This window comes from Bufo bufo, chromosome 9 (assembly GCF_905171765.1).
Source record: "Bufo bufo chromosome 9, aBufBuf1.1, whole genome shotgun sequence".
NCBI classification, from domain to species: domain Eukaryota; kingdom Metazoa; phylum Chordata; class Amphibia; order Anura; family Bufonidae; genus Bufo; species Bufo bufo.
The window spans coordinates 42,375,730-42,399,793 of record NC_053397.1 but is presented as its reverse complement, the minus strand read 5'-3'; the positions used below and the strand labels follow the sequence as shown (position 1 = coordinate 42,399,793).

The following is a 24,064-nucleotide window of genomic DNA, read 5'->3' as shown; positions in this document are numbered from 1 at the left end:
TGAAATCCACAGCCGTTTTAGTTGTAAAAAAATGGCATGTAATACATGTGTTTTTTTTGTCATGGATTTGCAGCAAAATCCACTATGGATTTTTTCACTGTATTTTCCGTCCTGCGTGGACGTGCCCTAACAGTGCCCCTGGGTGCTATACTGGTATATTCACTTACAGGGGTTTTCCAGTGTTATGGAATCGAAACACAAAGTATAGAAAGTTGCATAACTTTTTTTTATTATAAAATGAGTAAGGGGTGGACAGCACCTTCAAAGTTTTTGGGTGCTAAGTCTAGCAGTGTATGTATACATTTTAAATCCAACTGTAAGGAGCATACCCATGGCGGCTACAAAAACTCAATAGCCAAAATTAAAGAGGCAGATTTATCAAAACGGTCTTTGTTGTCCGAAGCAACCAACTATAGTGCAGCTTTCATTTTACCAGAGCACTTTAAAGGGGTATTCCTGGTATTCAATATTAATGGATAAGTCATCAGTATCTGATTGGTGGTGGTCTGACACCTGGCAACCCTGCTGATCAGCTGTTTGAAGAGGGTGCGGTGCTTCAGTGAGTGCTGCAGCCTGCTAACAGCTTACCAAGCACAGCGCCATTCAATATGTAGTGGATATGCTTGGTATTGAAGCCCAGGCTCATTCGCCTAAATGATACTGAGCATGTGCCTAGGGCCTATTTATTAATATCTGATTGGTGGGGGCGCTCTGGTGTCCCTTCCTAGGCCAGTGATATCACGTTCATCAGTCACATAGCCTAGGCCTGTGATGGCTACTCTCCGGAACTCCAGCTGTGGTGAAACTACAACTCCCAGCATGCTCCATTTATTTCGATGGAGTTCTGAGAACAACCAAGCAAGTGTACATTTTGGGAGTTGTAGTTTTACCACAGCTGGAGTGCCAGAGGTTAGCCATCACAGGCCTAGGCTATGTGACCGATGAACGTGATATCACACCAGAGCGCCCCCACCGAACAGATATTAATGACCTATCGTGATGGTAGGTCATCAATATATGAGTCCTGGAAAACCCCTTTAAGAAGTTAAAGCTGAGCTTTAATTGGTTGCTGTGAGCGACAGAAACAGTATTTCTTTTAGGGTACTTTCACACTTGCGGCAGAGGATTCCGGCAGGCAGTTCCGTTGCCGGAACTGCCTTCTGGATCCATCAAAACGCATGCAAACTGATGGCATTTGTCAGACGGATCAGGATCCCCATCCGTATGACAAATGCATTGAAATGCCGGATCCGTCTCTCCGGTGGCATCCGGAAAACGGATCCGGCATTTATTTTTTTCACATTCTTTGCGGTCTGAGCATGCGCAGACCACAATGCCGGATCCGTTTTGCCAGAACACTCGGGGCTGGAGTCGGCATTAATGCATGTCAATGGGAAAAATTCCTGATCCGGCATTCCGGCAAGTGTTCCGGAATTTTGCTGCGGTATTATCTCCGTCCTGAAAATTCAAAAAGAATGAACTGAAGACATCCTGATGCATCCTGAACGGATTGCTCTCGGTTCAGAGTGCATTAGGATAAAACTGATCAGTTCTTTTCCGGTATAGAGCCCCTAGGACGGAACTCAGCGCTGGAAAATAATAACGCTAGTGTGAAAGTACCTTTAGACAGTTTTGCTAACTGTGGCTCTACGTATAGAAATATGTCATTTTCCATATGTCACTAATTTGATAACAAAAGGAGGAGGAGACATAAACGTAACAAATAAGCCAAATGACATAAGACAGACGGTGGAGGAGTTACCCATAGAAATCAGTTGCTTTCATTTTATGGAGTCTGCTGGGAATTTTAAAGCAGAAATGTGACTATCGAGGACGTCGCCTCCACTTTTTGTCTTCTTGCCTTTGGATGTCCCTATATATTCAATGACTTCCTTGGTTTAAAGCATCGGCGAATCCTTCTTCGTATTCTGGTCTGCTTCCGTATCAGATTTAGGTTTGTCTGTCTTTGAGTTATTCGCCTGCAAATTTGGCAGGATATTGAGGTTCATGAGGTCGAAAGGGAACGGCACAAGGAAGGTGGCGGGTTTCTCAGATGTCATACACTGTAACGTGTGAAGATACCGGAGCTGAACTGCTGTGGGTGATCCTGATAAACTCTCCGCTGCCAGTTTGAGTGACTCTGACACCGTTTTTTCGCATTCTGCTGCAAGAATCTGCCGCACAGAAAAAAAATAAAGTTTATATTACAATATACACAATCCGTGCCATAGAAAAGGGCATGAATTATCTACAGTCACCTTCACTTTGGCATGTCTTTGTGCTTCTGCCTCTGCAGCCATCGACTGCTTCACTTCTTCAGGAAGTTTAACATCTTTTCTAAAGAGGGAAGCAAAGAACGCATGATATCATAGGTGAATAGTGAAGAGATACGTGGGGGTCATTTACTATGATGTCTACGCCAGAAACCGGCAGCTATGACCTGCCGTAGATTTCAGTCTGGGCACATGGACTGCTAAAGGATGCACTTCATTTATGATGAGGTGTACGCTTCTTGCAGGGGTATTGATGAATGACCCCCCACTGTGTTAAAAAGTTAGGAGCCATTGGTTCCAAAAAGTAATCTGAGTGCCTATTATAATTTAATGATAACATTGAAGTATTATATTTTTCCAGTACAAAGCTAATCCTAGTTAATTTGTTTCCTTTATGTTTTATATATTACTCTCAAGAACTAAATATAACACATTTTCTGGATAATTTCATTTTTAAAACACTTAGGCCTCTTTCACACGGGTGTTGCGGGTGATGTGCGGGAAAAGATGCGGGTGCGTTGCGGGAAAATGTGCGATTTTTCCCCGCGAGTGCAAAGCGTTTTAATGTGTTTTGCACGCGCGTGAGAAAAATCGGCATGTTTGGTACCCAGACCCGAACCCGGACTTCTTCACAGAAGTTCAGGTTTGGGTTAGGTGTTGTGTAAATTGTATTATTTAGGGAAAATAATTGCATTCTTAATACAGAGTAAATTAGGGATGGAGGGGTTAAAAAAAAATAAAAATAATAATTAAACTCACCTCATACACTTGTTCGCGAAATCCGGCTCGTCATCATACTTCTTCTTTGAGGACCTGGGAGGAAAAGGACCTTTCGTGACGTCACTGCGCTCATCACATGGACCATCACCATGGTGATGGGTCATGTGATGGACCATGTGATGAGCGCTGAGCCATCACTTGGCCCATCACCATGGTGATAGACCATGTGATGAGCGCAGTGACGTCACCAAAGGTCCTTTTCCTCCCAGGTCATCAAAGAAGAACAAAGAAGAGAAGCCGGGCTGCGCGAACAAGTGGATGAGGTGAGTTGAATTTTTTTTGTTTTTTAACCCCTCCATCCCTAATTTACCTAGCATTCTGTATTAAGAATGCTATTTAAGGGAAAATAAAGATCGGGTCCCCATGCCGATCGTCTCCTAGCAACCATGCGTGAAAATCGCACCGCATCCGCACTTGCTTGCAGATGCTTGCGATTTTCACGCAGCCCCATTCACGCAGCCCCGTTGCGTGAAAAACGCACAATATAGAGCTTGCTGCGATTTTCACGCAACGCACAAGTGATGCGTGAAAATCACCGCTCATGTGCACAGCCCCATCCAGATTCAGTGCGGGTGCAATGCGTTCACCTCACGCATTGCACCCGCGCGGAAAACTCGTCTGTGTGAAAGAGGCCTTAGGGCATTTTCTGACATGGCAAATTTGTTGTGGATTCTTGGTGCTTCTTACAAAAAAAAAACAGCAAACAAGTACAACTGCATTCACATGATGCAGAAAAAAAGCAACATCAATTTTATAGCTCATGGTGGATTTTCAAATATGCAAAAAGGTGAAATCTGCAGCAAAATCTGTATGTTACATCAAAATCTGCAGCTGAACAATGTCTAAACCAGGGATCAGCAACCTTCGGCGCTCCAGCTGCTGTGAAACTACAACTCTCAGCATGCAAACATGCTTGGCTGTTGTTCTAACTCCTATAAAAGTGAATGGAGCCTTCTGGGAATTGTAGTTTCAGAACAGCTGGAATGCCGGAGATTGCTGATCCCTGGTCTAAACTTAGCGTTATGGTGAAGCTCCCCAGGGGCCAGCATTCGGCTGCAGCGGTCACATCTGTCGATAAGATTTCCTAGCTGCTGTACATTTTTGTCTTTATTCACACCAGAAGGCTGACATGAATAACGATAAATGTGCCAGACCTGCTGCGATGCCCTGTTCCCCTTCTCGCCATGCCCTCTTTTCTCGCCACTTCTGAAAAGCGGCGCAAAGGGGCAAAAGTGGTGTAAATAGAATAGTAAATGTCCCCCTTTGTTCAGTCTGATATTTTACTGCTCACCAGGACTAAAGGCAGCTTGTTATTATGATTGGTGGATGTTCCAGTGCCAGCATCTTGACTTTTAGGACATGTATTGGCATCTAAAGATACAAATCATAAGTAGCAGCGCGCCCACCTACAGTATGAGGGATGGTATATCATTCACAAGCAATCCCCACTTGTTGAAAGAAGACTTGATGGTGTCAAACAACTACAATAGCAATGCTATCCAAGATGCTTAGCACAATAAGGATGATTTTCAGATGGATGGAGTAATACTTCGTCATTCAGCCAATGTTCCCTATTACGCTTTCACACCTACATTTCTGTTCTTTCCACTTTGATCCCCCAGTGACATGTCACAGCATCCAATGCCACCTGTAAAAAGGTAAAATCATATTTTCTAGCAAATCCATAAGCTAAAACTTATATTTTTTTAACACAGTGTATGATATGCTTGCACTTGTCATTTCTCATCACCACTGATCACCAACTCCTAATGAGTGTTTCGGAGGTCAGAGAGCAGAGATAAGGAGTCTGTCTGCTCCTGGTCTGACGGAAAAGACAGAAAATCTAAAGGGTGCTACTAGAGCATCTCAGCTCTGGTCAGAAAAAAGGACGCCATATTTTTACTAAAGACCAGGTTAAAAAAAAAAAATTTGCTCAAAATGAGTACAATGCAGTAATAAAAAAAATGGCCCGAAAGGTGTACATTGCGTTTAAAGGGAACCTGAAGGCATTATATTATAAAACCAGATGGGCTGAGCAGAATGATATATTGTTTTATGGAATTCAGTAAACTTGTACTTTATACATTCCTAATCCTGCTCATTCTAAACTTTGAAGTCCAGGAGGCGGCCCTATCAGGGACTGACAGCCTTCTCTCTATGACTGTGTATACAGAGATAGCTGTCGATCACTGATAGGACCGCCTCCTGGACTTCAAACTCCAGACTGAGTAGGAATTTATATTGATATAATACAATATAGTGTAACCAATAGGATGCAGATACTCTTGAATATTGAGCTGCAGGTTTGGCACACTATATGTTGATTAGTACATGTGAGCTGCCAATTTTGTAAAGGTGGTACCAACTTCTGCACAATCATATTGAATTCTGAAAGAGTATGCACCATGCCTGGAAGTTCTAGTACCTAATAATTCCATCTTACTATCAGGTTGAAAATACCATTTACTTAAAGGGAACCTGTCATCAATTTTATGTTGCCAATACTAACGGCAGAATAAAGTAGAGACAGGTGAGTTGATTTCAGAGGTTGCCGAGAACCAACATCACAATCATTGCAGACTGGGCCTGGAAAAGAGTCCCGGCCACCTGAGAAGAGTCATGGTCATTCATGAATTCCTGCTGATGACTGACAGTCTTCTCCCTTTCTCTCTAGGAGAGAACTGCCAATCATCAGCAGATGGGTGAGAGAGCGGGAGATTAGGAATAACCAGGACTCTTTTCATGTAGATTTGACTGGGCTGTAATGATTATGATGCTGGTTCTCAGCGACCACTTACTTTTAGCTCATGAGTGACACACCGCTGACATCAGCATTTCTATAACTATTTTATGCTGCCCTCAGTAAAGTTGATGACAAGTTCCCAATATTGATGCCCTGTCTTGTGCAAAACCCTGCATGGGCACTACTAAGTAGACGGTGTGCAGTATAAACAGCTGAGGCCATGGACCCTTCAAACAGATGATAACCAAGGGTGCTGAGATTCAGCCCCCACCAATCTGATCTTGACGAGGTAGGCCATCAATAGTGTAAACCCTAAGAACTACTTTAAAAAGGATATGGATGGTAACATGATGGATGGAAAGTCTGTTAGTTAAACGGGTTCTCTGAGATTTTAATACTGATGACTTATCCTCCGGATAGGTCATAAGTATCTGATCGGTGAGGGTCCGACACCTGGGACCCCCGCTGATCAGCTGTCTGAGAAAGCACTGGCGCTCCAGTGAGCGCTGCGGCATTCTCCATGCTCACCAAGCACAGCCTTGTACGTTGTATAGCAGCGTTGCTTGGTATCACGCTCAGCCCTATTCACTTCCATGTGGCTGAGCTGCGCCTAGGCCACGTGACTGATGAACGTGATGTCACTCGGCCTAGGGAAAGCAGCAAGAAGGCCACTGCTCTATTAAGTGGGACGCTGCCTTCTCAAACAGCTGATCGGTGGATCCAGAGGAAGTCATCAGATCAAAAATCTCGGAAACCCCCTTTAGCATTTCAAGTAAATGGGGCTGAGCCGCAATACCAGAACCATGAGCCAATATGCCTGGATATCTGCTTGTGAAGGTTCTAATTCATCCAGGTCATCAGAGCAACTGAACTTTTCTTTCTAATAAAAAAAAAAAGCCAGTTAGATGATCAGCAAAACATCTTCAAGAAAAAGTCCAGTTGCTCTGACTTATTACTACTGATACCAGCAGGGTTCTCAGAGATAAGGATAGGCCGTCAATGTTTTAGTCCTCGAAGACTCCTTCAAGAAGTAACAGTATAATTGACCAATATTCTTCAATGGTAAAAACAAATAAGAAGTGCACCATTCTGTCCTACCGTCTTCAGCCATCCATGTACCAAAATGCAGGCCATTCTTTTTATAACAGGAATTACAGTATTGGCATGTAAATATACTTTAATGGTGAGACCAACATAGCAGATATACATAGAATAGGCTCTAGATGAGGCTCTCACCTTTACTTCTTCTCCGATGCTTTTTCTTTCCAGTAAGATGTCTAAGAAAGACCTGTGTGCCAGAAGACGCTTTGTAGTGCTCTGGATTAGCAACTGCATGGCATTGGAGACATGGCTCACACTGGTCAGAAACAGAGCAGCGTTTTCTAAGCGGTAGTAACAAATTGCATCAACTTCCAAAGTAACTAAATCTTTAGTGACAATCTAATAACAGAAAGGAGAAACAAATGATGTCGTTTTACAGGTGAAAACCTAGCCCAGTCGCAAGGGGGATGAAGGCGCTGGCCGCAGAAGTGACCCTTTGACATGAGCAGGTCACTACTGCACCCCTCAATTGCCTTTGGCAGCAACAAATAGGTGCCAAGGAGCCCAGTGGAGCAGCCCAGGCCGTGGAGTGAAGGAGTTGGGAGCCAGCACCAAGAAGCAGGTAAGTATGCTTCCCTTTGCAGGTCTGTTCAGGAGGGGGGTTGACAAAAACCCCTTCAAAGTTGCACAACCCTTTTAAAGAAATGCAGTGATCATTTAAGGCGGACCTTTCATGGGATTATGTCTTACAAACTGGTATGCCCCTACATTTTATTTATTTTTTTAAATACCCCTCTGTTCCGCCGCTGTGTCCCCACTGTTTTTGGCGCCTGCTATATTAATTTAGACCATTGGTAGAGGGAGGAGGAGACATTTGGTTTTCTCAATGGACGTCTCCTTCTCCCTGGCTGTGACTGGATGGCGTCACAGCCAGGAAACAAGGAGACGCCCAAAGAGAAAACTGAATGTCTCCTTCTTCCTGTACCGATGGTCTAAAGACAACCTATTTGGCGCCAAAAACTTGGGGGGGGGGGGGGGGGGGCACAGTGATGAAATGGAGCGGTATTTTTGAAAAAAAAGGGCTTGCATCTGTAGGGGCATCTGGTAAGCACACCGGTTTGTAGTGCATAATCCCATGAAAGGTCCTCTTTAACAACCAGTCCACTCAGGTTCTCCTTGTCATCATATTTAGGTGCAAGCCCATATAGTGACATTGAAAGTGAATAAATCAGTTTACACATTTTTCAGTTTGTAATGACTTTTAGCAAATAAATTATACCACAAGGTGCCATTTTTTATAGACCTTACATCAAGAACATACATAAATTTACCTGGTGGAAAGGAACCTCAAAAGTCTTTATACGGAAGTCTAACTTGGTACATTTGTCCAAAATAGGGAGATAAAAGAAGATCCCTGCAAATAGAGAAATCTGTCACTCTGGTCTAGTCTGGCATTTGGATTAGAAGCTCGAAAGAAGTCTCAGGGTCTCTGCACAACAGTACAACACTAGTACTACATCCTAAATGTGGATAATTACTCTATTTTTGTTACAATGTTGCCCCCTCTGAGCTTCTTATCTGAGAAGGGAGTTTGGCCTAAGCAGCAGTCCATGTGTATACAGACTACAGTTCCCATCATGCATTGCTGCCATTACTCCGGGCTGGAAGACCACGTTTTCCCCCTTCTGTGCATTTCATACTGTGCTCCCTCACTGCTGACCCTTGCATTAATCAATGGTACAGCATGGCTAGAATGTTATTATAGGGCATCAGTAGACATTATAGGGGGAGGGGTATAAGAGGAAAGAACCACAACTCCCTGCATTTCTATGATGTTATTATGGCTCAAAGGACATTACAGGAAGTGAGTACAAGCAAAGAACTACAACTCCTAGTATTTGACAACTTATAATCGAGGAAGAGAAACCCCTAACCTCTCTTCCACGTAGAGCTCCACCCCCTCACATCGTGATATCACCATTTCTCTGGTACTGTCTAAGCTTTATGAGCCGTAGGGACCTTGTGATGTCACAGGGTCACGTGACATGCTGAAGTCACATAGGTTTAACCACCTCAGCCCCCAGTGCTTAAACACCCTGAAAGACCAGGCCACTTTTTACACTTCTGACCTACACTACTTTCACCGTTTATTGCTCGGTCATGCAACTTACCACCCAAATGAATTTTACCTCCTTTTCTTCTCACTAATAGAGCTTTCATTTGGTGGTATTTTTTTGTTATTAATCGAAATTTAACGATTTTTTTTGCAAAAAAATGACATTTTTCACTTTCAGTTGTAAAATTTTGCAAAAAAAACGACATCCATATATAAATTTTGCTCTAAATTTATTGTTCTACATGTCTTTGATAAAAAAAAAATGTTTGGGTAAAAAAAAAATGGTTTGGGTAAAAGTTATAGCGTTTACAAACTATGGTACAAAAATGTGAATTTCCGCTTTTTGAAGCAGCTCTGACTTTCTGAGCACCTGTCATGTTTCCTGAGGTTCTACAATGGCCAGACAGTACAAACACCCCACAAATGACCCCATTTCGGAAAGTACACACCCTAAGGTATTCGCTGATGGGCATAGTGAGTTCATAGAACTTTTTATTTTTTGTCACAAGTTAGCGGAAAATGATGATTTTTTTCTTTTTTTTTTTTTTTCTTACAAAGTCTCATATTCCACTAACTTGTGACAAAAAATAAAAACTTCCATGAACTCACTATGCCCATCACGAAATACCTTGGGGTCTCTTCTTTCCAAAATGGGGTCACTTGTGGGGTAGTTATACTGCCCTGGCATTCTAGGGGCCCAAATGTGTGGTAAGGAGTTTGAAATCAAATTCTGTAAAAAATGACCTGTGAAATCCGAAAGGTGCTCTTTGGAATATGGGCCCCTTTGCCCACCTAGGCTGCAAAAAAGTGTCACACATCTGGTATCTCCGTATTCAGGAGAAGGTGGGGAATGTGTTTTGGGGTGTCATTTTACATATACCCATGCTGGGTGAGAGAAATATCTTGGCAAAAGACAACTTTTCCCATTTTTTTATACAAAGTTGGCATTTGACCAATATATTTATCTCACCCAGCATGGGTATATGTAAAAAGACACCCCAAAACACATTCCTCAACTTCTCCTGAATACAGAGATACCAGATGTGTGACACTTTTTTGCAGCCTAGGTGGGCAAAGGGGCCCATATTCCAAACAGCACCTTTCGGATTTCACAGGTCATTTTTTACAGAATTTGATTTCAAACTCCTTACCACACATTTGGGCCCCTAGAATGCCAGGGCAGTATAACTACCCCACAAGTGACCCCATTTTGGAAAGAAGACACCCCAAGGTATTCCGTGAGGGGCATGGCGAGTTCCTAGAATTTTTTATTTTTTGTCGCAAGTTAGTGGAAAATGCTGATTTTTTTGCCCACCTAGGCTGCAAAAAAGTGTCACACATCTGGTATCTCCGTATTCAGTAGAAGTTGGGGAATGTGTTTTGGGGTGTCTTTTTACATATACCCATGCTAGGTGAGATAAATATCTTGGTCAAATGCCAACTTTGTATAAAAAAATGGGAAAAGTTGTCTTTTGCCAAGATATTTCTCTCACCCAGCATGGGTATATGTAAAATGACACGCCAAAACACATTCCCCACCTTCTCCTGAGTACGGAGATACCAGATGTGTGACACTTTTTTGCAGCCTAGGTGGGCAAAGGGGCCCATATTCCAAAGAGCACCTTTCGGATTTCACTCGTCATTTTTTACAGAATTTGATTTCAAACTCCTTACCACACATTTGGGCCCCTAGAATGCCAGGGCAGTATAACTACCCCACAAGTGACCCCATTTTGGAAAGAAGAGACTCCAAGGTATTCGCTGATGGGCATAGTGAGTTCATGGAAGTTTTTATTTTTTGTCACAAGTTAGTGGAATATGAGACTTTGTATGAAAAAAAAAAAAAAAAAAAATCATCATTTTCCACTAACTTGTGACAAAAAATAAAAAATTCTAGGAACTCGCCATGCCCCTCACAGAATACCTTGGGGTGTCTTCTTTCCAAAATGGGGTCACTTGTGGGGTAGTTATACTGCCCTGGCATTTTCCAGGGGCCCTAATGTGTGGTAAGTAGGTAAATGACCAGTGAAATCCGAAAGGTGCTCTTTGGAATGTGGGCCCCTTTGCCCACCTAGGCTGCAAAAAAGTGTCACACATCTGGTATCGCCGTATTCAGGAGACGTTGGGGAATGTGTTTTGGGGTGTCTTTTTACATATACCCATGCTGGGTGAGAGAAATATCTTGGCAAAAGACAACTTTTTCCATTTTTTTATACAAAGTTGGCATTTGACCAAGATATTTATCTCACCCAGCATGGGTATATGTAAAATGACACCCCAAAACACATTCCCCAACTTCTCCTGAGTACGGCGATACCAGATGTGTGACACTTTTTTGCAGCCTAGATGCGCAAAGGGGCCCAAATTCCTTTTAGGAGGGCATTTTTAGACATTTGGATACCAGACTTCTTCTCACGCTTTGGGGCCCCTAGAATTCCAGGGCAGTATAAATACCCCACATGTGACCCCATTTTGGAAAGAAGACACCCCAAGGTATTCAATGAGGGGCATGGCGAGTTCATAGAAATTTTTTTTTTTTTGGCACAAGTTAGCGGAAATTGATATTTTTTATTTTTTTCTCACAAAGTCTCCCGTTCCGCTAACTTGGGACAAAAATTTCAATCTTTCATGGACTCAATATGCCCCTCACGGAATACCTGGGGGTGTCTTCTTTCCGAAATGGGGTCACATGTGGGGTATTTATACTGCCCTGGCATTCTAGGGGCCCTAAAGCGTGAGAAGAAGTCTGGAATATAAATGTCTAAAAAATTTTACGCATTTGGATTCCGTGAGGGGTATGGTGAGTTCATGTGAGATTTAATTTTTTGTCACAAGTTAGTGGAATATGTGACTTTGTAAGAAAAAAAAAAAAATTCCGCTAACTTGGGCCAAAAAAATGACTGAATGCAGCCTTACAGGGGGGGGGGGGGGGAATCAATGACAGGGGGGTGATCAATGACAGGGGGGTGATCAGGGAGTCTATATGGGGTGATCACCCAACTGTCATTGATCACCCCCCTGTAAGGCTGCATTCAGACGTCCGTATGATTTTTACGGATCCGATCAGTCTATCAGTGGATCCGTAAAAATCATGCGGACATCTGAATGGAGCTTTACAGGGGGGTGATCAATGACAGAGGGGTAATCAATGACGGGGGGGTGATCAGGGAGTCTATATGGGGTGATCACCACAGTCATTGATCACTCCCCTGTAAGGCTGCATTCAGACGTCCGTATGATTTTTACGGATCCGATCAGTCTATCAGTGGATCCGTAAAAATCATGCGGACATCTGAATGGAGCTTTACAGGGGGGTGATCAATGACAGAGGGGTAATCAATGACAGGGGGGTGATCAGGGAGTCTATATGGGGTGATCACCTCCGTCATTGATCACTCCCCTGTAAGGCTGCATTCAGACGTCCGTATGATTTTTACGGATCCGATCAGTCTATCAGTGGATCCGTAAAAATCATGCGGACATCTGAATGGAGCTTTACAGGGGGGTGATCAATGACAGGGGGGTGATCAGGGAGTCTATATGGGGTGATCACCACAGTCATTGATCACTCCCCTGTAAGGCTGCATTCAGACGTCCGTATGATTTTTACGGATCCGATCAGTCTATCAGTGGATCCGTAAAAATCATGCGGACATCTGAATGGAGCTTTACAGGGGGGTGATCAATGACAGGGGGGTGATCAGGGAGTCTATATGGGGTGATCACCACAGTCATTGATCATGCCCCTGTAAGGCTGCATTCAGACGTCCGTATGATTTTTACGGATCCGATCAGTCTATCAGTGGATCCGTAAAAATCATGCGGACATCTGAATGGAGCTTTACAGGGGGGTGATCAATGACAGGGGGGTGATCAGGGAGTCTATATGGGGTGATCACCACAGTCATTGATCACTCCCCTGTAAGGCTCCATTCAGACGTCCGTATGATTTTTACGGATCCGATCAGTCTATCAGTGGATCCGTAAAAATCATGCGGACATCTGAATGGAGCTTTACAGGGGGGTGATCAATGACAGAGGGGTAATCAATGACAGGGGGGTGATCAGGGAGTCTATATGGGGTGATCACCACAGTCATTGATCACTCCCCTGTAAGGCTGCATTCAGACGTCCGTATGATTTTTACGGATCCGATCAGTCTATCAGTGGATCCGTAAAAATCATGCGGACATCTGAATGGAGCTTTACAGGGGGGTGATCAATGACAGGGGGGTGATCAGGGAGTCTATATGGGGTGATCACCACAGTCATTGATCACTCCCCTGTAAGGCTGCATTCAGACGTCCGTATGATTTTTACGGATCCGATCAGTCTATCAGTGGATCCGTAAAAATCATGCGGACATCTGAATGGAGCTTTACAGGGGGGTGATCAATGACAGGGGGGTGATCAGGGAGTCTATATGGGGTGATCACCACAGTCATTGATCATGCCCCTGTAAAGCTCCATTCAGACGTCCGCATGATTTTTACGGATCCGATCAGTCTATCAGTGGATCCGTAAAAATCATGCGGACATCTGAATGGAGCTTTACAGGGGGGTGATCAATGACAGGGGGGTGATCAGGGAGTCTATATGGGGTGATCACCACAGTCATTGATCACTCCCCTGTAAGGCTCCATTCAGACGTCCGTATGATTTTTACGGATCCGATCAGTCTATCAGTGGATCCGTAAAAATCATGCGGACATCTGAATGGAGCTTTACAGGGGGGTGATCAATGACAGAGGGGTAATCAATGACAGGGGGGTGATCAGGGAGTCTATATGGGGTGATCACCACAGTCATTGATCACTCCCCTGTAAGGCTGCATTCAGACGTCCGTATGATTTTTACGGATCCGATCAGTCTATCAGTGGATCCGTAAAAATCATGCGGACATCTGAATGGAGCTTTACAGGGGGGTGATCAATGACAGGGGGGTGATCAGGGAGTCTATATGGGGTGATCACCTCCGTCATTGATCACTCCCCTGTAAGGCTGCATTCAGACGTCCGTATGATTTTTACGGATCCGATCAGTCTATCAGTGGATCCGTAAAAATCATGCAGACATCTGAATGGAGCTTTACAGGGGGGTGATCAATGACAGGGGGGTGATCAGGGAGTCTATATGGGGTGATCACCACAGTCATTGATCACTCCCCTGTAAGGCTGCATTCAGACGTCCGTATGATTTTTACGGATTCGATCAGTCTATCAGTGGATCCGTAAAAATCATGCGGACATCTGAATGGAGCTTTACAGGGGGGTGATCAATGACAGGGGGGTAATCAATGACAGGGGGGTGATCAGGGAGTCTATATGGGGTGATCAGGGGTGATCAAGGGTGAATAAGGGGTTAATAAGTGACAGGGGGGGGGGGGTGTAGTGTAGTGGTGCTTGGTGCAACATATTACTGAGCTGCCTGTGTCCTCTGGTGGTCGATCCAAACAAAGGGGACCACCAGAGGACCAGGTAGCAGGTATATTAGACGCTGTCATCAAAACAGCGTCTAATATACCGGTTAGGGGTTAAAAAAATTACATCTCCAGCCTGCCAGCGAACGATCGCCGCTGGCAGGCTGGAGATCCACTCGCTTACCTTCCGATCCTGTGAACGCGCGCGCCTGTGTGCGCGCGTTCACAGGAAATCTCGCGTCTCGCGAGAGGACGCACCGGCGCGTCCACCCAGAACAACAGGACCGCCGCAAAGACGCAATCCTGCGTACGGCGGTCCTGAGGAGGTTAAAGCAGCCACGGGATGTAGCAGAAGGGTAATATCTACATCCCATGCTCTGTGGTCATAAAAATTAGTAATATAATATAAAAATAATAATAACTAAGCCTAATCACGGTGAGTTGGATGGTGAATTTCGGATGAAGGCTTCTAATGTCATGTGACCCTGTGATGTCACAAAGTCCTTCTCCTCTGCACTGCTGAGCTCTCTCTTCCTACAATGGTCACATGATGATGACATCAGACAGGCCCAGTGGTCTGGGGCCCCTGTTGGCGTGGGCCCTGTAGCAGCCATTATGGCTAGTTATGCCATAATGGCATATTTCCTGCTCTCCCCAGCCCCTACCTAGTGATGTCAGCAGTTTTGCATTGTCAAAACTGCTGACAGATTCACTTTAAAAATAGGAATTACAAATTAAATAGCAGAGATGCATTTTATATAACATAATAAACAGTCTTTATTACCAGGTCCTCTGGCACGTCCCGGCAACAAGCGTCCAAGACGGAAAATAACAACACGTTCATATTCTCTCAAAATCTATAAGGAAGAACATTGAAATTTTGATTATTCTGGGTGGTGCTCTAATAACTGCAGAGACAAACCTTTAAGCAAAAATAAAAGACTGCCACACATTTGGAAATCAGCAGAATGCAGACTGCCATTTGTGGCAACCTGTATTATGAACTGCAGGCCTCATCTATGAAAACTGGCAGGTTAGTTTCACACTAGCGGTAAGAGAGGCTGTTCTCCGGATCCGGCATTGCCAGATACTACCGGAATGCCCGCCAGCCCCATTAACTATAATAGGGTCTGGCAGAGATCCGGCTGCAACCAGGCGAACATGCCGAAGATCGGCAGGACAAAAAACAATGTGCGCAACAGCCTGCCGTAAGGCTGTACTGCATATGTGAGATAAAAGATAAATGCTGGCAGTGACCCTTGGTGTTTTACTAGCATTCACACAGATATATGATGGTATATTATTTTCTATTTGCAGATAAAACTGTACCCCCCCCCCCCTTCCCCTCGTCAACCTGTTATCCATTATGGTGACAGGATTAAAGGGGTTATTTATGACTTATCCTCAGTATAGGTCATCAGGATCAGATCTGCAGGGGTGCGACACCCGGGACCCCCGCAGATCAGCTGTTAGAGGAGGCCTTGAGCGCTGCAGCCTCTTCCTAGGCCGATGACATCACTGTACATTGGTCATGTGGCCTAGTTGCAGCTCAGCTTCTTTCAAGTCAATGGGGCTGAGCTCCAATACCAAGCACTGCTGCTATACAATGTATGGGGCTGTCCTTGGTAAGCTGTTGGGAGCTTGCATCGTTAATCAGAGCTCCAGCGCCCTGAAACAGCTGATCGGTGGGGTTGCCGGGACTTGGCCAGCCGTTGATATGATAATGATGATGTCTTTTGCATAATGAAGAAAAAGAACTTTGATGCATTCGAGTGCAAGTAAGGAGTCAAAGGGGTGGAGCTGCTCTCCCAAGGAGACACGTTGGCTGGTCCCCCTCCTGGCTTCACTGACATCCCAGAGAGCGAATACATCGTCAAAAGCCTCCTATGGTGCATGTGCAGTGAGGCAGGCCTTGCCTTCAAATGCACATGATCCTAAGGCTACATGCACACGACCGTATGTGTTTTGCGGTGCGCAAAAAAAAAAAAACTGATGACGTCCGTATGGCATTCATTTTTTTGTGGATCCATTGCAACAATGCCTATCCTTGTCCACAAAACGGACAAGAAATGGAACGGACACGGAAACAAAATACGTTCGTGTGCATGAGGTCTTAGGCTGCTTTCAGTCAGTGATTTCCATCATCATACCTTCTTATTTCTATATAGGGTCCACTCCTGAATGTGGCTCACGATCATTGATTAAACACTGACCAAACACTGACTAATGCCGCTTTAGGGCATTTTCAGCGTGTGCAGTGCGGGAATCACGCTCGGTTTGTGAGCATGATCTTTTGTTCTGGACACTTCTCGTCTTGCAGGAGCGCACGGCATTATACTGGTTTATAATGCTGTGTGCCTCTGCATGACCTTACAGCTACAGAATCATAGTGACATAAAGCTGTCACTATGATCCTACCATTCCTACACCTAGCTACTGTCTCTAATGTCTAGCAAAGAATGTCGTCTGTGTGTTTAATTCCAGGTCCTCTGATACTGTAAAGAAAAAATGTGGGGGATTCAATCAGCACAACCCTATATGCAGGTGCACATTGCTATGGCGAAATACATATACAAAGAAAAAGACACAAATGCAATAGCACTCTGCAACCAGCATTCTGCCCTGCCTCCATGCTGGATGAGGCATTGGTGTACATTTTGGCCAAAGCGTAATAAGCCACTCACCGCGTCAAGGTCGCCTCTATGGAGTGGTCCCTAACACTAGTTCCTACCTGGTTATGGGCCATGACAGCCACACAAAGTCCAGGGAATGCAGGTCAGCGTGCACGCCAAGCACACTCTGCTTTTAACCCCGTCCGGTGCCATTACAGCTTTCATTAGTGTTAGGGACCACTCCATAGAGGCGACCTTGACGTGGTGAGTGGCTTATTACGCTTTGGCCAAAATGTACACCAATGCCTCATCCAGCATAGATGCAGGGCGGAATGCTGGTTGCAGAGTGCTATTGCATTTGTGTCCTTTTCCTCTGATACTGTGCCTAAATAATATTGTTATGTAACTGTTAAGTATTGCACGTACAATTACTGTGCTTGGTTGTCCAGCAGGTGGCAGTGTATCTGGCAGAAATTACCTTTAGATAGAATTGAACTTACCATTCCATTCTCCCCCTTTTGGCAAAAGTGAGCTAGTCCTGCTTCCTACCAAGGAGGGGTTGCAGGAAGATAGTCAACCGAGAGAGGAGAATTGAGAATGGAGTGGAGTTTAGAGTTGGAGCGAGAGAGTGAAGCAGCATGGTGTGGTGAGCTTTGGGAAAGCAGCTCAGAGAGAAGCCCACTCCTGATATATAAAAGGACTTAGTACCTCTGGGGGGAAAACTGTGCCAAAGATACCCTACATAGGAAAACGGGTCACATGATACCTCACTCTCATAAGAAACAGTAACTGAAGCTGAGAGGAACCAGACTGAAGCCAGAGATTAGCACAGAAGCAGAGAGATAAAGCAAAGTATTCAAGTTTGCCTGCCAGTTCACCCTTATAGCCTGTTGGAGCCAAGGGAAAGATCAAGTATTGCTTGGATGACACAAGTTTATTGCAAGTTTGTTCAAGTAAAAACCGTTAAACTTCACCAAGTCTGGACTCTACTTACTCCACCAAGTACAAATCCTTTGTTGCTATGGAGCTTAACCCCGGCGAGTGACAGTATCTATGTAGGAGCAACGTGACACAAACTATTAGGGCTGCATCACCACTTAGCATTCCTAAACACTGGGACTTGATCGCTCCTGGGGGGCAGCCCGTTGCACACACGCTCGTATGAAACAGCCCTTAGGAGGCTTGTAATGACATAGCCAGCTTGTTGGACTTTTAGGAGTACCTGCAGCAGGAGATTTTTCTGTCTACATGCGTTATTTGAGCTGTGCCTTCTTCCTAATCATTATCACTGTGTTTACTCTTACCTTGATGCAAAACCAGATGGATACAGGGAAGGTCAGGATGGCCAGCAGCATACAGCAAAAAGTGAGGAGCACTTCACATACTCTGAGACCTGTAGACTTCACAGCTGAGGAAACACATTTTTTTGTAATAAACTGTAGGTATTAGTACATAGGAATCATACATTATACTGTGCTGGGATTTCAATGACACAGAGTGTCATTACAGCTCTGCACCCCGCTACTGTCTTCTATTGGCTAACACAGTGTCATCTTATGCATTTATTTCAGTCCACTACAATGGGCATTGCTATTCCTATGTAACTGTTATTGTTCATGTAATGTACTTGGTTCACCAGAAGGTGGCAGCAAGCATGGCAGAGCTACATTTGCAGAAGATGAAACCTTCTTTCCATTCTCTTCTCTCCCTCTAAGGAGGAGTTTAGTTAGTTAGAGGTCAGTGGAGAGTACCCCTGCTTGGGGAAGGAAGCAGGTCCAAGTCCCTGCTGAACGTTTCCTGCCTAAGCCAGCTGGAGCACCTTCAGCTCTGCTGGATATTGAGGCCACAGCTTGGAGCCTCTGATGCCAGGAGAAAGTTTTCCCTGGTACTGGTCTAGAGTCAGACTACAGAGACAAGTTTCAGCATAAAGTAAGAAGCAAAGTTCTACAGAAAGCTTGTCAGCACAGCAGAGCCAGAGAGCAACAGATGTAGCAGAGTTGAGTTTGTTTGCCTGCCAGAGTTAATGCTAACGCCTGCTGGGAACCAAGACAATGCCCAAAACTGTTGGAGAAACGTTTATTCAAGTAAAGCTGTTATTGAACTTCATCATAAGTTCTGGACTCAATTAATTTCTTCCAATCCCTCGATTATTCCCCTTTTTTGCTCTGCCTCGGATGACAATGCCTGGGTTCCAGCGTATCCAGGTAGGAGCACCGTGACACGTGCACCGACATTAAAGGACATTTAGGCCACCCTACACCACTCTGGCATTCCTATGCCTAGGTACCATCTACTACATCACTTAAAGGAGCCTTGTGCCCTTGTTGCTTCATTGAAACTGGCGTCACGAAAAACATTTGCTTTAAGGGACCCATGGCCATTGCCATGCGTCGCAGGATCTGCAGCAGAAAAGAACCCTACAAGGACGAGAAGTATGACTGAAAGAGTTATAGGAGCCCTCTTATTTCAGATCACTACTTTTGGCTGGAAAAACTGCTTTAAAATGGAAAGTGTGAACTGAACCTACTGCATGGGGCAACAAGAGTGTTGGTCATGTGATTTGAGGCAGCTTCTGGCCCAAAAGTCTTGGCAGCTGAGGACTAACAAAAGGCCCCAGTCATGGCTGTACGCCTATTATGAAATGACAAAGGCATGGTCCAATAGATTGTCAGTTTATCACTGACAGGCAATAATGCTTTGATATACAGAGCACAAGCAATTAAATGAAGTCCCTTGTTGGAACTTAAAAAAGGGTTCACAGTAAAATAAAGTAAATAACTATGCTTTCTATCAAAAAACTGGTGTGAATAAATGCAAAAAAAAAAACAAAACAATTGAAGAATTGCTTTTCTTTCAACATACCCCTGAAAAAATTAAAATAAAAAACCCTCACATGTTATATTGACAGAAGAATTAAAAAAAATGATGGCTCTTGGAATGCGACATGTAATAAAAAACATAAAAACATTATACATGTTGGTTTCCCTGTGAATGTATCGACCACAGAATAAAAGTAACATTTATTATATATACCCCAAAAGATGCAACTCATCTATGGAAAAATTACAAGATTACGGCTCTCTAAATGCAGCAGCGCAAAGACTAAAAGGTCAGCCAAAATAGACTTGGTGATGAAGGGGGGGAATAAACGCTCCAGGACTGTGACACCAATAGAACACGGTTCACGCCCAGATCTAGGAGGTGGATATATTTTTAATGAAAAGTTAGAAATGGCATCAAACTGTTATTGGATGCAACAAAAAGTCTGATACAACCACACTTTTTACATGAAGATAAAAACTTACAGGGAATCTGACACCATGATCTTGGACTATTATCTGCTGTAATACATGAATAGTACTGCAGATAAGGAGCCCAGAATGCAATTTCTAAAATGTTCCTACTGCCTGCCATTCCACCACTGTCAGTCCTCAAAGCTGCGCTGAAATACACAGTCCATACTAACATAATGGAGAGGACTTCTGTGCATGCGCTCTGCAGTCCTGACAGTTTATATTGTGCAGCTTTGAAAGCTGATAACGGGGAAAATGGCGGGCAGTATGAAAATAAAAATGGCTCCTTTTCTGCAATACTACTTATGTATTACTGCAGATAATAGTCCAAGATCCTGAAGACAGAATCCCTTTAAAGGGGTTGCCCGATTTTCTCATATTGTTGACCTATGCTCAATATAGGTCATCAATATCGGGTCAGCACCGGCACGATCAGATGTTTGGGACGGAGAAGCTGTAGTTACACTGCTCTGCAGCTTCACTAACGAGCTAGTAAACCGTGAAGAAAAAAAGCCTCTTGTATGCAGTCTCTTCAAACAACAGATCCCAAGAGTCAGACCCCCGCCAATCTGATATTGATGACCTATCCTGAGGATAGGTCATCAATATGAGAAAAACGGACAACCCCTTTAACATGTTAGTCTGTCCGATTCCTTACCTTCATCCTTTTGCTCGCCCTCCAGTAGACCTATAATTTCTGTCTCCTCATCGGAGGCCACCACATCGTCCACATCCACCACAGTAGATACCTTAGTGTCATTCTTTGTGGGTTCTCTAGCCCGTCCGCTCCTGGATCTTCCTGAGCCTTGACTTTCCTTCTTTTCTCTTTTCGACCCTTGGCCAGCGGAGTCCCTCTGTTTCTGAGGAGGCTCTCTGGAAGAACTGCGAGATCTTTTCTCAGTCATGGCTGTGATGGTTAGTGAGGGGGCTGAACAGAGTTCTTATGTGATGCCGACAGGTGGGACATGTCACAAGACAAGGAGTAATTACGTACATGAAAGTCAATTACATTCCACATTCTAGCTTGTGGGAATTTAGTCATCCTTATGAATGCCACACACTGGAGTCAAATTCTGTGGAATTTTATTTTTTGCTATAATATTTTTTGTTCTGTTTTGTCTAGTAATATCCCAAATAGAGAAGAGCGAACCAGTCGAGATTCGTTTCGGGTCCGGTTCGCAGAACTTTTGAAAAAGTTCGGTTCGTACTCGAATCGATTCAGGCCGAACTGTAGTTGCTCTGAAAGTTGCTGTATAGACTCTTAGAACTTAGTTTTAGGAAAACATCTCTTTTTGTTTATTTTTTTCAAAAAAAATGTCCCCCTCCACCATCCCCTCTCCCCAAACTCTGGAACGCAATGACAGCAATAGTAAGAGATGTCTGAGTGACTCTGACATACATAGCTGGGGGTAAATGCACATTTGACAGTGTTATCATGCAGCGTTTTTAGAAAGACACTGCGCTGGCACGTCTCATGCTTTTTCAAGCCAATGCTTTCAAAAATGGTTCCTTATCAGGGGCAGATTATGTTTAAACACACATGGTGCTGGGGGAGCGTGACGGTTGGCAAGTGGCATTAGTGGCATGATGCAGGCCGCAGTAGCAGCCGTACAGAATTTGATGGTTGGAAAGTGGCATTAGTGGCATGATGCAGGCCGCAGCAGCAGCCAAACAGGCAACCAAACAGACAGCAAGAGTGGCAAGATGGGGCACCCCAAAAAAAAAAAAGGTTAAATTTCAACTGTGCTAACCACCCCTCCCAAAAAATTTTTTTTATTTCAACCATGTTTACACCCCCTTCCCCAAATTATTATATATTTTTTTTATTATAACCATGTATTGAGCAACTACACAGTAAAAGACCCTCAGGCATTATTGGCATGATGCAGACCCCAGCATTGGCTGGACTGTGGGAAAATGTTGGTATTGAGGCAGTAATCACGTACATTTATGCTGTGCCTTAAAGAAATGTAACCACTCCCCCCCCCCCCCCCCCCCCCATTTTTTGGGGATCTGTAAGCAATGACATATCGAATTTTTAAATTTCAACCATGTGGAAACTGAATACACGTAAAGTGACGAGAGGCATAAGTAGCATGATGAAGTCAGCAGCAGCCATGCAGAACATGGTAATAGGCAGGCAGACAGACAGCAACAGTGACAAGATGGGGCACTGCCAGCAAGGCGAGGTGGGCGAGGTCTATACATTGAAATGAGCCGGAGTGTGAAAATCCTCGTGAATCCAGGCTTGGTTCATTTTGACAAAAGTGATGTTTTGGTCACTGGCGAAGGACAACTTGGTCCGGTTGGGACTCACCGCGCCCCTGGCGGCTTTAAAAAGCCTCTCCGAGATGACACTGGAGGCAAGGCAAGAAAGAAGATAGAGAGCGTGCTTTGCCAGTTCGGGCCACTGTTTTAGTCTTCCTGCCCAGAAATCCATGGGGTCAGGTAACTGGATATGCAACAGAGACTGACTATAATTTCGGTGGCCTGAACCTGGTCATTGAGCCAGGAGCTGTAGGCTTGCTGACTGGCCTTAGCCGGGCGCGGCACGTGGAAAAACTGCTCCATCATGTTGAGGAAACTGAAATGGCTGCTGCTACTCTGCTGCTCGTGGTGGCGGGAGAGAGGTGACTCTGTAGGGGGTGGAGTGCTATGGGCGACCTCGAGGGCAATCAAATCCCAGTGTTTACGAATGTCAACTGGTATATTGTGGTCCTAATAGTTTGTGTCATGGTGCTCCTACCTGGATACTGTCGCTCCCGGGGTTAGGCTCTGTAGCAACAAAAGAGTTGTAGTTGGTGGAGTAAGTAGAGTCCAGACTTGGTAAAGTTTAATGGTTTTTACTTGAATAAACTTGCAATAAACATGTGTCATCCAAACAATGTTTGATCCTTCTCTTGGCTCCAGCAGGATAAACTGACAGGTAAACTTAAATACTTTGCTTTCCCTCTCTGATGAGCTAATCTCTGGCTTCAGTCTGGTTACTGAACTTTCTGGTACCGTTGAGTGGGGTGCCTTTGGCTGTCGACCCCCTCGTAATACTCAAGTCTATGAACTGCAATGAGTCGGGGTGCTTTCCAAGCTACTCCTGCAGAAGGAGGGTGGAACGCTCCCCTCACTGCGCCATGTCTTCTTCCTCTGGACTCTAAAACTAAACTCCCTACAGCTCCCTGCAACCTCTTCCTTGGTAGGAAACAGGACAGGTACTCAACGATACACCTGTCACTACGTAAGCAAGCGAGCATACAGGTGGCCATTCGGGCCAGTGTGCACGAGGAGCAACTTCTTTCTGGCTCGGTCCCCGACTGAGACAATTGGGTGTCTTGGCCGGTGCCATGTCGTCCTCTTGCTCCTCCAACTCCTCCTTTTGCAGTTTCAGCTTCTCATCCTCATCTTCCTCCTTCAAGGCAGAATCCCTTTGCCTAGCCCCAAAAGAGCTATAGGGCGGAGTGTAAGATGTGTCAGCTACTCTTCTTCCTCCTTGGTCCCCAGCGTCTGTTCTAAGATAAACGGGGTGACGTTGTTCATGCGGCACTTGTCCCTGCTGACAAACTTTGTGGCCTCTTCAAAGGGCTTCAGCCCCCGACAGGTATCTCAGATGAGCTGCCACTGCCTGACCTCAAAGCAACACATGCTCCCTGCAGCATGGCTTTCCGCTGATCATACAGACGCTCGTGCATGTGCAATGTTGAATTAACACGTCGCGGATTAGGCGGTGTAGTAGCAGGTCGTTTTTGTTGCTCCAGGTCCAGAGGAGCGTTCCTCGCCACATAAGAGTGGCTTA

General features: G+C 44.6%; 1 protein-coding gene across 1 annotated transcript; it reads right to left on the bottom strand.

Moving 5' to 3' along the window:
• Positions 1-1,536: 1,536 nt before the first annotated feature.
• Positions 1,537-23,808, bottom strand: NPHS2 (NPHS2 stomatin family member, podocin). The gene is made up of 10 exons (XM_040408730.1): positions 23,750-23,808; positions 23,587-23,702; positions 20,936-21,205; positions 18,289-18,392; positions 15,157-15,229; positions 8,169-8,251; positions 7,033-7,236; positions 4,646-4,701; positions 2,259-2,337; positions 1,537-2,174 (listed from the first exon to the last, which is right to left on the bottom strand). The coding sequence occupies exons 1-10, from the start codon at positions 23,806-23,808 to the stop codon at positions 1,899-1,901; spliced, it is 1,320 nt and encodes a 439-aa protein (XP_040264664.1). The 3' UTR covers positions 1,537-1,898.
• Positions 23,809-24,064: the final 256 nt, after the last annotated feature.

Bases quoted from the DNA above. Each gene is read 5' to 3' on its own strand.
- NPHS2 (XM_040408730.1), bottom strand. From the start codon at position 23,808: ATGAACAACGTCACCCCGTTTATCTTAGAACAGACGCTGGGGACCAAG. The intron at 15,230-18,288 runs GTAAGAGTAAAC...TCTTCCTTATAG, and splicing joins CCATCTGGTTTTGCATCAAG to ATTTTGAGAGAATATGAACG. The intron at 7,237-8,168 runs GTAAATTTATGT...TTCTGTTATTAG, and splicing joins TTGAGGTTCCTTTCCACCAG to ATTGTCACTAAAGATTTAGT.